The 13,607-nt window shown below is 50.5% G+C and overlaps 1 protein-coding gene across 1 annotated transcript; it reads right to left on the reverse strand.

Annotated features, from left to right (window-relative positions):
* ADRA1B (adrenoceptor alpha 1B) lies at nt 1-12,950 on the reverse strand. Its single transcript, XM_066197266.1, has 2 exons — nt 11,713-12,950; nt 1-870 (listed from the first exon to the last, which is right to left on the reverse strand). Exons 1-2 carry the CDS (start codon nt 12,677-12,679, stop codon nt 359-361), a joined length of 1,479 nt encoding a protein of 492 aa, XP_066053363.1. The 5' UTR covers nt 12,680-12,950; the 3' UTR covers nt 1-358.
* Between the last annotated feature and the right edge of the window lie 657 nt (nt 12,951-13,607).

A 13,607-nucleotide genomic window follows, 5' to 3' on the forward strand; every position in this document is an offset into this window, starting at 1 on the left:
CCCCACGCCGTGCCCACCCCGTGTCACCGCTCTCTCCGCACAGCCGTGTCTGCCTGCTCTCCCAGGACACCTGAGGAGTCCCCTGTGCCCTCCCCCGGGCTGTGCCGCCCTCCCTGCCCTCCGCTCCCTCTTCAGTAGTTTCTCCGGCACGAACCGGGAATGTGGCAGTCCCGCTCTGGGCACGGCTGTGACCCGGAGCCTGCTGTCCCTCCCTGCTCCCTTCCCGAGCTCCGCCGAGAGCCGAGCGCGGCTCCATCGCTGCCCGGGCCCGGCGGGAGGCGCGGCAGTGTCCGGGGGGCACGGGGCGATGGGAACCCGCCCGTCCCAGCGGGGACCGGCCCTGCCGGCAGCGCTGCGCTCAGGGCGTGCCCGCGGGCTCGTCCCCCGAGCCCGGGCCGGCGGCGGGGCCGTGCCCGTTGCGCTCGGGCAGCAGCTGGAAGGTGAAGAGCTGGCAGTGCCCGCGCTGCCCGCCGCCCTCCCGCGCCGGGCTGAGCAGGGAGCTGCAGTTCCTGCACTCGTGCAGCGTGCACAGCTCCAGCTGCGGGTGGCTGATCCTGCTCACGTAGCCGGGGCTGGGGGATGCCGAGGATAAAGTCCTCTGGCTGCTGCTCAGGAAGCTGCCGCTGTCTTCCAGGGAATCTCTCCTGGCGTGCTCCAGGCTGCAGCGGTTCCAGTTTCTGTAGCTGTAGGGCCACCAGCCCAGCTGCTTGCGCCGGTGGCACTGGCACCTCAGGATCTGGATGAAAGCTCTCTTGAACTCCTTGCTGGAGCAGGGGTAGATGATGGGGTTCAAGCAGCTGTTGAAGTAGCCAAGCCAAAAAATCACCTTGAAGATGGTTTCAGGGGGCTTCAGAGCCGAGAACAGGGAGCCTGTCCAGGGGAAACAAGCAGAGAATATCTGAGATAAGGGGTTTGTCTGCCTTGCGGAAGGGAACGTGTGCATCAGATCGCAAAAAAAATCTGTGCTTTGAAACTCTTTTGTGCATGCTGCTTTCAGTGTTGGTCTTCTGGTACTAAAATGTTATTTTGAAAGCTACAAAGGGAATGTTTCCCATCTGAAAGCTAAAGGAGCACATCACTGATAAAGGATTTAAAAATAAGGAGCAGTCCGTGTGTTTATAGGTGCACACCTGCTGCAGGAGAAGCTCCTGATCCCAGGGGCGGATCAAACCTGCCGTGCCCAGGCTGTTGCATGAGGCACATGAGGAATAAGGCTGTGTCTTCTTCAGAGAGCTTTCAAAGGTCATTTTAAAAGAAAAGTGTTCCCAGGCCGCTCAAAAAGAGCATTTCCAGACACTCCTTACAGCTCCTGATACACCCTCTGGCAGCTCCTGAATGCCCCTTCATTTATCCAGACTATTGGGAGAGTACAAACCTCCTGAAACCTGAAGTGAACTGGGGAACTTCCCGTATCTCTGGCACTCATAAAAACGGTGTAACCCAAACCAGGAGGTTATTGTGAGAACACTTCCCCTTCCCTTCACAACCCAACCATTTCCCTAAGGAGGCTGCCCTGATGAAAAGCTCGCACTGGGGAATCCACTTCCTCTACTTTCAGTGGTAATTGATCAGCTAAATTTAGCAAACAGGGCTGGAGAAAAGAAGGTGTGAGATTTTTCTGGCAAACAGAGCATTATCCATCTGGGAAAACACCTCAAGTGACCACGGAGTGGGGATCCAGGAGAGAATCCCTCTGCCAGGAACTGGAGCTGGATCTGCAGAGCGTTTCAAAGGGAAGGTGACAGCCCAGCGTGGCTGGGAAAGCACCTTTTCCTCTGGAATGGCTCTGGATTTGCCGGGCTGTGGGAGCAGCTGAGTCAGTGGTGGCTGTCAGGAGGCCCTGGAGGGGCGGGATGTGATTCTGGGCACCGTTCCCATCTCACAGCAACGCAGAGGTCGTGCCTGGGGCCTCCAAACTATGCAAGAGCATTTCCTCTGCTCCTGGCTAACAGCTCGGGGGTGCCAGCACGGCCAGCAGGCGTGTGTGGGGCCAGGGCTGGGCTGCACTCCCTGCACCAGGCTCCTGTGGAGCCAGAATCCCAGATTTTCCCCTGGCACAGTCTGGGAATGGAGCCAGGGCTGGGCTGCACTCCCTGCACCAGGCTCCTGTGGAGCCAGAATCCCAGATTTTCCCCTGGCACAGTTTGGGAATGGAGCCAGGGCTGGGCTGCACTCCCTGCACCAGGCTCCTGTGGAGCCAGAATCCCAGATTTTCTCCTGGCACAGTCTGGGAATGGTGCCAGCTCTGTCTCTGCCCTGGAGCTGAGGAACTCAGGGTTAAATGCAGAGTTTAAAGGGATTTCCCCACTCCTGCACTTTAGGGCTTTGCAGGAGTCCTGCAAGGTGAGCCCCTGTCCCTCAGGGCCGTGCTGCTGGCAGTGATCTGGAGGGTCAGAGCCTTTTCTGTGCAGCTGCTGCAGCTCCTGCAGCTCCTGTCTCTGTCCTGATGGATGCTGCAGGAATTACAGAGCACGATGTGTCCAACATCAGAGAAACCATGAAATGCATTTCAAAAAATTCCAGCACACAGCAAGTCAGTGCAGCTCCCAAAACTGTATCTCCTCAATGTCTGGGTGAAAGATTCAGTGACAATTCCTGTCATTCATGACATTCCTATAGAGCTTTAGGAAAAGCTGACCCAAGTTTCTAACTGCAGCCAAAGGAGGAGGATGCTACCAAATCTTCCCCCAGCTCAGCTGCAGAACCTTTGCAGGGTTTATTTTGTAAGTGATAATTGCGAATATTTCCCTTCAGTTTGGGGGAAAGAGAAGCTCTGTGGCTTTACAAAACAACTACAAAGCACCATAATGATGTAAATTTAAACTTCTTAAATTGTTTTCTGGAATTCCTTTAAAATATAAATGATTTTGAGCTCCAAATGTCCAGCAAATCTCATGGAGTGGCTCAGGAGTCTCTATTTTTTTGGGAGGGGGCTGTAGATTTGAGTCCACAGTGGTGGGTTGGAAGGTCTGCCTTTCTCTGATGCTGCAACAGCTGAAAATCTATAGGACATTCCTCTACCAGATTTAAATATTTTTAGGCAGGCTGTATGTGGACAGAGAAGAAGCTATAAATAAATTAAATAAATAGATAAGGAATTTTGCAGGCCAGATAAAATGAGAGAAGGTCTGGAGATGAAAATGGGGAAGCAATGCAGATAAACCAGCTGTGCTTCTTTCATCTGTATCACACAAGAACTTACTCCTGAATTTCTCAGTTTCAAAACCTTTCTGTCATTGTAACTAAATTCTGATCTTTAATTATTATTTTTTTTAATTAACTACAATGCCTTTTACTTAGCTGCATTAACGTGTCAGGAGCAAACAGGTGTGGGCTGTGTTGATACCTTGATAAAATGCTCCAGCAAAGCCTGCTGGCCACGCTGGAACACCGGGCTGATATTTCCTGCTCTAACCTCCAATCACTTCCCCACTGCAGCCTGATAAAGAGATTAAATACTGCCCTGTGCCGATGGAAATTGCTTTTTGAAATGTCTGGAGAATTTGCATGTGGTTCTCTCCTCAGTGATTTATCCACGGTGGGGGGGCCAGAGGGATTTTCCCACTCCAAGTGATTGCTCTCCTGGTGTTCCATGTTTAATTCTGCTCACTAATGCTGTGATTTATTAAGTACGGCCCCACAGTCTCCCTCTCACTGTACCGCTGACACCAAACGAGATTTTTGCAGAGCACGAAGGGAGAGCAGGAAATATTTCAGGAATTCAGCTGGATCAGTTTGGAGGGATGGAATTTTTTTCCCCACAGTCCCCAGGCTTGATGGAGCTGTTGAGCCTGGAGATACACTAAGCAAGTATCAGAAAAAGGAAATAAGAAGTATTTTGTTTAGGAAGGACTAATTTCATTTAGGCTCTGACTGGTTCTTTACAACGAATGCTTTATTACAGAAAAAGTCACTCAAGTCTCCCCAATGAAATTAGGAAACACTGTGGGAAACAATTTGCCATATTAATTCTCCTCACATATTCTGCAGAATATGGACGCAGAGCATTGCCGAGACATTAAAATTCTGAGTCCACCAGAGTCAGGGAAACCCTTGAAACCCTTTGAAAAGGCTCATAAGGACTTTAGGGGACCTGGGAAGAGTCCTTAAAATATCAGTGTGGGCAGCAGGAAAATCTTCTGGAACGGCTTTATTGATTTACTCTTTATTAAGGAAAACTCTTCTCTGAAGGAGGTTTTAATTAAACATTCATTTTTAATGCATTGTGGGTTTGATATCAATTAAATATAATAAATTACTCATAGAATGATCAGTTCTGCTCAGAATTTGCTACCTCGATTAGATAATAACTGGGAAGGAGTACTGAGAATTCCCTGGATTTAAGGACAAGTCGCCAGGGATGAATTTAGGGCTGTCAGGTGCTGTTTTCTGTGCCTTACAAAGGAATTGCATTTCCAACTCTTCTAATCCAGTTTTGCTGAGATGAGAACACACCTGGTGGGGGCGGGGGGAGTGTGTTGAGCTCCTTTCCAGTTTCCTGGAGCAAATACAACGTCTGGATTTATTGCACTGCAATGGTCCACCAGAGGGCTTTGCTGGGTGCCACTGGATATTCCAGCTGGAAAACTGGAGATTCAAACGGCATGCCTTTGCCATTGTTTGGAGATTAAAGAGCCACAAAACATGAAACTCCATCTCCCTCTTGATAACAGGTGGAAAATAAGCGTTTCAAAACCTCCTTGTTTGCACACCGTAAAATAGAAGGAGGGAATTGGTGACTGGAAGTTTAGAGTCAGGTAAAGGTACCCTTGGAAGGCAAGCCAAGGGCCAATCTTCTTTCAGAGATTCCATTTTGCTGCAGGTTGGAGCCTTTCTGGCTGGAGTTAAACCTGAGCTTTTCAAGAGAAAATTCCAAGGCTTTAAAAATCGCTCTGGTGAGGGAAAGCGTTGCAAAACACCAAATGATGACAGCCGAGTTCTGAGACTGGGAAAACAGGAAACTTCCCCAACATCAACCCCCATCTCCATCTGTCCCCCACGAGCCAGCTTGTGCAGAAACGAGCCTTGCTGCGCAAGGAATCTGCTTTATGAGGGAACTTTGCCCTGGGAAAAGTGATTGATCTCATCTGATCCGTGCTGTGACCACAAGACTTCCCAGGCTGGGAACCTCCGTGTGATTCCTGCAGCAGCCACAACTCCTGGAAGCTGCTGTTGGCTGAGTTACATCCACTGCGTGCACAGCCAGTAAAACCCTCCCTGCAGGAGCAATAATCTGCCCCTGGGCAGAGCTGTTGTGAGTTTAGAATGTGCTGAAAGAGGGATGTGGTTGCCTTTTGTTCGAGCTTTCCGCAGCCCTTCTCACCGCGGGCTCAGCCAAGCCAGCGTGCCAAGGTTTTAGAGCTAATTGGATTTCTAAAGCTCCTGATTTCTTCCCTTCCAGCATCCAGTGTTTGTTTACATTCCCCTGGACTTATTTAATGTAGGAAAGAGCCCCCAAACAGTGGATGTTTACAAACAGTAGATGATGAAGTGGAGAGGATGGTTATAAAAGCAAGGGTTGGTCAAGCTGGGAGGCACTGCAGGCTGCTGGAGAAGAGGATTAGGAAAACAGGGAAAACAGCTGGAAAACAGTGAAAAATGATCTTGACAAACAGGAAGAGCATCCAAAATAAGCAGAATCAAATTCAATAAGGGAAGTGAAAGGAAAACAGGCAAAGTTATAAGTAACAGTGGGTAGCACACAAGTCTGATGGGGTTCCAAGTGTGGCAGTTGTCACTCTCCGGTGCATTGTGAATATCCTGGAATCATGGAATGTTTTGGTTTAAAGGGACCTCAAAGCTCACCCAGTTCCACTCCCCACCATGGGCAGGGACACCTTCCACCATCCCCAGTTGCTCGGAGACACTCCAGAGTGTCTTGGTTATGAGGAATTCATGTCCTAGGACTGACAATCTGTAGCTGATGCCTCATATTTCAGCTGAACAAATCACTGCAATGAGAACAGCATGAACCTCATTCACAATGACTCCAGTTTGGGAGCTTTTGACAGGCTCTGAAAATAGAAACTTATCTGGAGTGGCCAAAATAAAAGCAGGACTTCAAGGAGGACAGATAGGCATGAGATCTTTTCCTAAACCCCGGAGCTGCCACACCTCCTTGCATTACAAGCAGATGCAAAGCACAGCAGCCCCATTTGATTTCTGCAGGGACAGTGCTTTGTATTTAACACAGAATTACTGCCCTGGGCATCACCTCCCAGCCCAGCTTTGTGACTTCCACCACTGAGAGAACTCACTTGTGTTTAAACTGTGCTGCCCTCAGACAAATACAATAAAACCAAGATCACTTTTGGTCAGAATCTCGTCCAGTCTCTAAAGCTGCCAGTGCACAGGGACACGAACAAGCATTATTGTTGTTATTGTTTAGTCCAAAGGAGTTACAGACTCCAGCAGCTCACACGAGCCAAGATTATCCTTGTTTTGCAAAGGATTAGCTGATTAAGGGAGTCCAGAAAAGCTAAGCTGAGTCTGCTGACATTTCATTTGTTGTACTTCAATATCTGCAACTGCTGAACATGCTCTGGTGATTTCTCTCCTCCTTGCTTCTGCCTGGCAGCTGAGCCCGTCTGTCTTGGCCCTGGCTGGTGGGAAAGAGCTCCAGGAGGGAACTGAGCACTGTGGCAGAGGTGCTGGATGAATTTTCTCTCCTGTCCCTCGCAGATGGATGGTTATTGCTTTCCTGGGGCTCACCTGGAAGCCCATCGAAACTGCTCCAAATCTTGCACTGGGTCACGCGGGACTGTTTGAGTAAAGATGTGAAAAACCTCCTGGCTCTTTGGTCCTGGCAGTGTTTCAGCTAAAGCACTTGAGACCCTGAGCTCCGGCCTCAGGGGCTTTAGGAGCACCGGGATTTGTGTCCCTTTCCTCAGGGCTGTTCCTGTGCCCTCCTCAGGTGTTCACAAAAGCAACATTTGCCTCAAAAGCAACATTTCCTCTGAAATTCTCCCTCCCCTCCTGCCTTTGATTTCAGGAGTTGTGACATTTCCTCTCGCTGCCCAGTGGCTCAGTCCTGATGTTTTTTCCCTTGGATCTCCCTGAGCACCTGAGACAGGAGCTGCTGCCATCCTTGGGGCTGAAGAGTCAGCACTGGTGGGTTTCTCTGTATTTTTTTTTTTCTTCATTGCTTTGTGCATTTGTTTCTGTGACACCGAGCGCTGCAGGATTTCCCTTTGTTCCTCTGACAAACAAAGCCAAAGCCTACAGAGGAATTACCCAGGAATTTGTGCAGTTTCCCCTGCTTTGACTGTTCTAAAGCCCAGAGGTCTGTGAGTGGCAGAAACTGATACCCTTTGCAAAGCAAAGTTTATGGCAGGGCTTAAGGGAGGCTATTTCAGTAGGAAAATGAATCATCCCAAAATAATCTGGTGCTCCCCACGTGCCAAAAGGCTCTGTGCTGGTCAGTGAATGCCCTCAGGATGTTTAATTGTCCAGTTCCTGCTGTCTCCTGTCAACTGAACTTTGCCCAGGGATTGACCCGCCGGATTGCCACATCTCATTAATTTATCTGAATTCTCTAACTATTAACTCGAGGTCATCAGTTCCAGAGAGCTGGGCTGGGCAGGGAGGGGAAGAGGAGGCAGATGAGGTGAAGATAAGCCAGGCCTAAAGCCCTGCAGAGAGCAGAGCCCAGAGGCACTGACAGCACCAGGCCTGAAGCCTGGGAGGGTTTCCCATGGAAAGCAAGGGGCCCGATTTGGTGTTCTCAGGGATTGGCCTGATGTAACATAAATCTACATTCTGTACTTAAAGGACTTCTTCTTTTAAGAATAATTTTGTGTTGGCTGACCCGCAAGGTGCAGAATATTTTATTTTTTATTACTTCCAGAGAAATTACAGAAGCTTAATCCATAGATATAATCCCACCAGGTGTATCTTCACCCTGGGACTCTTGGGACCTTCTCCTACTGCTGTTCCAAGGTCCAAGAGTTTTATTTTTCTCCAGTGGACGTGCCCCAGGATTTGGGGGAGCAGGGGGATTTAGGCTCTGAACTGGGCAGTGCATCCTGCTCTGATTTCCTCTGGAATTATGCAGCAGGCTGGGGAAGTGCCCTGGGGAAGTGCCTGGTGAGTTTTCCCTCTGGGAATGTCTGGGAGAAGACTGGGAAGTCTGCTCTGACATCTCAATTCACAGGAGTGACACTAAAACTCTCCTTCCACCATCCTTCATTTTGTATTAATTTTTTAAACAAAGGTATTGTCATAAAAGTGGACACTCCATTGTTTCAAGGGGGGAGTTTTAATGAGTGTTGCCTTAGTTCTGCAGGGCTCTAGCCTTTAAATAAAAAGAATCTCTTTCACTCCTCATTTATCACCAATGAATATTTAATGTAGTCCTGCTGCCTAAGGAGGAATTTGTATGAAAGGGATGAAAAGAAACATTTATTTTAAAAAACCAAGATATTTACTCCTCAAAGCTGAGTCACTGAATTGATGGCCCAGGAAGTTGTCTCAAAGACACAAATGTCTTTAGGTTTTTTTAAATGTTGAATCACAAATAATTTTGAGTGGCAGGGTGACTGTTTGCACAGGCAGGGAGCTTTTATAAATGTGCAGCCAGGATGTTCTGTGGCTCCATGGCTGTCTGGAAAGAACATCCAACACAGGAAGAACCCGAATTTCTCACAGGATTCTCTCTGGTCCCAGCTCTGCATCCCCAGGTGCTGAAGGCAGCCCAGCTCAGTGCTCCAGAACTGACTGGGGCAAATTCAGTGCTCAGAATTTAATGCCTGTGGTGTCAAGGCTGGAATTCCAATCTGCCTTGGACACAGAGCTTTCCTTGGGATTCTTGCTTGAGAAACGCTCTTGAAGCACTGATTTAATTTCTTTTCATTTTTCCAAGCAATCTGCCTGCTTTCAGCACCACAGCTGTTCCCAGGGCATAGCTGCCACCTGATGGAACAACCCTGGGCTGGAATATCAAATGGGGAGCTGTGGAATAAATTGAAATGCCAGACTGGAAGAAGAATAATTTTGCCTGGAAAAAAAAAAATGGAACTGCTGAGAATACCAAGGAAACTCTGCTCCATCCCAGCGGATTTGTTCAGACCTGAGGCTGAAGAAACAACATTTACCAGCTTGGCAAATGTTTTGTGGTTGGATCCACACAAATCCAGAGGTGCTTTGCCAACTCCCTCCTGCAGAGTCCTGGAGTTACTGAGGGAAACAGGGAGCAGAGGAATAGAAACAGAAATAGCAAGGCTGCAGATGTGAGGGTGTGAACTGGGTTACTGGGGCAAACAGAAGGTGTGAGAGGGAGAAGCTGAGGAAGAAGCCTGTCCTTGCAGGGAGGGGAGATGTCTCAGCTGGACAGCCCAGGAACCAGTGGAGAGCTTGGAAAACATCAGCACCTTTGGGATTCTGCAGTTTGCCAATCCCAGGAATTGATTTCATACCACTGGGTGCTCCTCAGAGGGTTTTTAACAGGATTTCACTGCATTTCGTGTCTTCAAGACACAAAGCAAAAGATTCCTGCTGTGAAGAGTGCAGCTCCCAGCTCCTCAGGAATTCTTTCTGCAATTGAGAGCAGCTGCATTGTGCACTTTTCTCACCTGTCCTAGTGAGCAATGCTTGAGTCATGCCTGACATCCTCAATTGACTCTGCTCTGACACAGAGAGATGAAAATACAGGGGGTTGGACAGTGCTGGATGATGAATTTGGAAACAAGGAATAAACCTATTCCTAGTCAGCAAAACAAGGGGAAAACAGCCACTGTGGAAATGTATTTGGGATGCTAGTTTCCTTCTGTCCCTCTTTTCTAGCCAGAGGGTTTCTGACAGAAATGGGATTCCAGCAGTTTTATGGCACCGCCAAGAGCTCATCCCTTGGCTCTGAGGGGAAAATTGTCCCCACACTGGGGGCTGTTGGGGTCACAGAGCCAGCCTGGGGTGGGCTGGGGTCCCCAGCTCTGGGTTTGTCCCCCGCTCTGGCTTTGTCCCCCTTCACTGGGTTTGTCCCCAGCCCCTGTGCCAGCCCCTGTGCTGTGCTGCAGGCTCCAGCCTGTCACCCACTTCTGCCTCGGCACAATTTATACAGGAGATAAAATCATATCCTGGCAAGCAATACATTCTCCCCGAGGTGGTTTAACAGCCACTCACTAAACCTCCCAGGAGCCCAGGAGATCTGAAATAACTTCTCCAAGGGAAAAGTGACACTTTCATGGGAACTGCTTGGTGTCTCCCTTTGCTCCCGCCCTGTGTCTGTGTTTTTACTGCTCCACTTCTGAGCTGGGTGAGGGCTCTCAGTCCTGGCTCCTGCCCCCCACACACAGGAGCTGCTGTGTTCACAGCTGCTTTTTCCCCTTCAATCATTCAAAATCCAGGAGGGAATCTGCTTTATCAGGGGGTCACGACCCTGCTACAATCTAGTACTGCTACATGTGGTGCAAACACATCTCTAGCCACAGCTGGGTATTTTTGCTTGTTTTATGTTATAAACTTCCTTTAAGAGCCAGCACAAGGACTCGAACTTCAGTGGCCAAAGAGAACTTTACTCACGGTTTTCCTTCTGTTTGGACTTTTTCACATCCTTAACGTGATCTTTATGCAAATCTTGAGTCGTAAGGATTTTCAAATTCAGTATAACAAGCTAGAGGTGACAAAGTCGCCCTGCTGTAGCTGAAGCAGTAAAGATTCTAAATGATATTACACAGAAATTGCAGTTTTACAACACTTCACCAGCACCAGGCTGCTGAACTGGGTTTAGTTTTGTCCAACCATCTCTAAAAATACTCGCTTACAACTCAATCAGAAATGTTTTGGTTGGGTAACTAAGTAAACACAAATACAGAACATTAATAAAGGCCTTTTCTCCCTTTTCCTTACCCACCTCTTTCCATAATTAGGCTGCCAGATTGTCTCAGAGAAATGAATTTTGGACAGTTATTTCTGAGAGCTCAGTAACTGAATATCTTGAGATATTTCCCTTCAGAGGTAGTGCTAATATTAAAACCAAAACAGGCACGGTTCACACAGCTTTGAGGACACTGAGCAACGTGTTAAGGCTGTGTCAATGCTTGAACAGCGTTTTAAAGTTGAAAGTGAACAAAGTCACTCTCAAAAGCTCCCGTGGCAGTGTCCAAAACACCTGAACGAAGAACTACCGACCCCAGTGAGCACCTTCCTTGGGGATCTGTGGGATCTCCTTTGGGTATGGGATTTGATCAGTAACGTTTGAACTCAGAGCTAGAACTTTTCAGCTTCCCAAAGCTCAGGGGAGTTTTGCCCCTCACAATTAACTGAGCTCATTGCCAGTCAGGGCACCTTCAAATGCCCAAACCCTGCTGTGTTCTCTCCCAAAGCTGGGGCAGTGACCTGAGCCCCCAACACTGCAGTGCCGCAGCTCTCTGCTCTTACCTAGGGTTTGGGGTTTGCTGATGTTTCTGACATCTCATTCAGTTCAAATGAACGACACAAAGGGGGATTTAAGATACGACCCCTGGAGGTGATGTCCCCTGGGGTGGCACAGGCCTGGAGGACTCCAGGTGAGCAGCTTTGTGCAGCTGCACACCTCCCAAAGCTCCAGTGTGACTCTTGGCACATCAGGAGTTTCCTCCCTTTCATTCCCTTCCTTTCTGCTCGCTGCAGCTCTCCCACCATTATCTCCTTCCCATCCACCTGACCCCTTTCCGTGATGTTTCTGTGGGATCCAACAAACCCACCCCTGCCCTCGCAGTCCCCTGGTTCCCAACTCACCCAATGGCAGGACAATGAAGAAGGGCAGCCAGCACAGGATGAACATGCCAACCACAATTCCCAACGTCTTGGCCGCCTTCTTTTCTCTGGAGAACTTTAAAAGTTTGAAAGCTAAGGAGTTCCTGGGGTTGTGACCCTTGGATCTGGTGTTGCTCAGGGTGTCCTCGTGCTTGTAATGAATCCGAAGGGTCAGCTCCTTGGAGTCCGACATCTCCTTCATCACCCCGGCTTCCAGGTTCCTGGTAGTCCTTTTGGCCACGATGTAGACCCGGCAGTACATGACGAGGATGACGATCAGAGGGATGTAAAAGGAGCCCAGCGAGGAGAAGAGAGCGTAGAAAGGCTCCTCGGTGATGCGGCACTCCCGCTCGTCCTGCGGCGCCGGCTCCTTCCAGCCCAGCAGGGGCCCGATGGAAATCACCATGGACAGGACCCAGACCCCCAGGAGAGCTAAAATCGCCCTTCTCCTGGTGACCAGCGTGGGGTACTGCAGGGAGTACCGCACCCCGATGTACCTGTCGATGGAAATGGCACACAGGCTGAGAATCGAGGCCGTGCAGCACAGCACATCCACCGCCGCCCAGATGTCACAGAAAATCCTCCCCAGGACCCAGTAGCCGAGCACTTCCAGCGTGGCGGAGAACGGCAGGACTGTGAAACTCAGCAGCAGGTCTGCTATGGCCAGGTTAATGATGAAATAGTTCGTGGGGATTCTTAAATGTCTGTTGCAAGCCACTGAGAGAATGACCAGGATATTACCTATGATAGCAAAGAGAATAAAGGCACCGAGGATCAGCCCCACAACGATCGCCCTGCTGGTGGCCAAGGCAGGTGAATCCAGGCTGCTTCCTGTCTCGTTGGAGCTGTTCGCAGACAAATTGCCATGATTTAGTGCAGAGCCTTTGAAATATCCCGCTATCGATGTATTGGATTTATCACCAAGGTAGGTATTCATCTTAAAAACCATCCTCCATAGCAAGCTGGGGTTGCGTCCCTCGGCGAGTCAGCTCAAAGTCATCTCCGGAGCCGCCGAGTGGCCGCAGAGGCGCGGGCAGGGCGGGCAGGAGGATTCACGGCCCCGCAGAGCCGCAGCCCCGGCGAGCTCCGGGCAGCCCGGGGCAGCCCGAGCCACCGACTGCTGCATTGCCCGTGCGGAGCCGCCCGCTGCAAGGAGCGGCAGCGGCAGCAATCCTGCCCGGAGCCCGGGAGCTGCGCCGCTGCCGAGCCTGACACGCGGGGCGGGCTCAGCCCCCGAGCGGCCGCGCCGGAGGCGGGGGACGGGGGACGGGGGACGGGGGGACGGGGGGACAGGGGGACAGAGGGACAGAGGGACAGGGGGACTGAGGGACAGAGGGACTGAGGGACAGGGGGACTTAGGGACTGAGGGACAGGGGGACTTAGGGACTGAGGGACAGAGGGACAGGGGGACAGGGGGACAGAGGGATGGCCCCGGGTCCCTGCACGGCCGGGAGCGGTGGGTGGCTCCGCCGTGCGGGGACAGTGCGGGGACCCTGCGGTGGCTGTGCGGGGACAGTCAGTGGCTGTGCTGTGACAGCGCGGGGACTGCCAGTGGCTGCTGGTGACTGTGCGGTGGCGGTGCAGGGACTGCCTGTGACAGTGCCGTGTCAGTGCTGTGACCCTGCGGTGGCGGTGCGGGGACAGCAGGGAGGGGACAGCAGCGGGAGAGGGGACAGCAGCGAGGCGACAGCAATGCCAGCCGGGCGACACCGGGGGGACATCGCGATCTTAACTCAGCGCTTGCCACAGGAACCTGCAGTGCAAACCTGGAAAAAAATCAGTTGCATTATCTGAGAAAAAAAGATCCTCGGTGCGACGTGGTAAAAAAAAAAAAAAAAGCAGTTTGGGGACCAAATGATCGGTTCCCCTTTTGCCCG

The sequence above is a fragment of the Chamaea fasciata genome, unplaced genomic scaffold (genome assembly GCF_029207755.1).
Source record: "Chamaea fasciata isolate MVZ Bird 193981 ecotype frontalis unplaced genomic scaffold, bChaFas1.0.hap1 SCAF_15, whole genome shotgun sequence".
NCBI classification, from domain to species: domain Eukaryota; kingdom Metazoa; phylum Chordata; class Aves; order Passeriformes; family Sylviidae; genus Chamaea; species Chamaea fasciata.

Coding starts and splice junctions, on each gene's coding strand:
- ADRA1B (XM_066197266.1), bottom strand. CDS start 12,679: ATGGTTTTTAAGATGAATACCTACCTTGGTGATAAATCCAATACATCG. Junction 871..11,712: donor CTTCATTGTCCTGCCATTGG/GTGAGTTGGGAA, acceptor TCCCCTGGACAG/GCTCCCTGTTCTCGGCTCTG.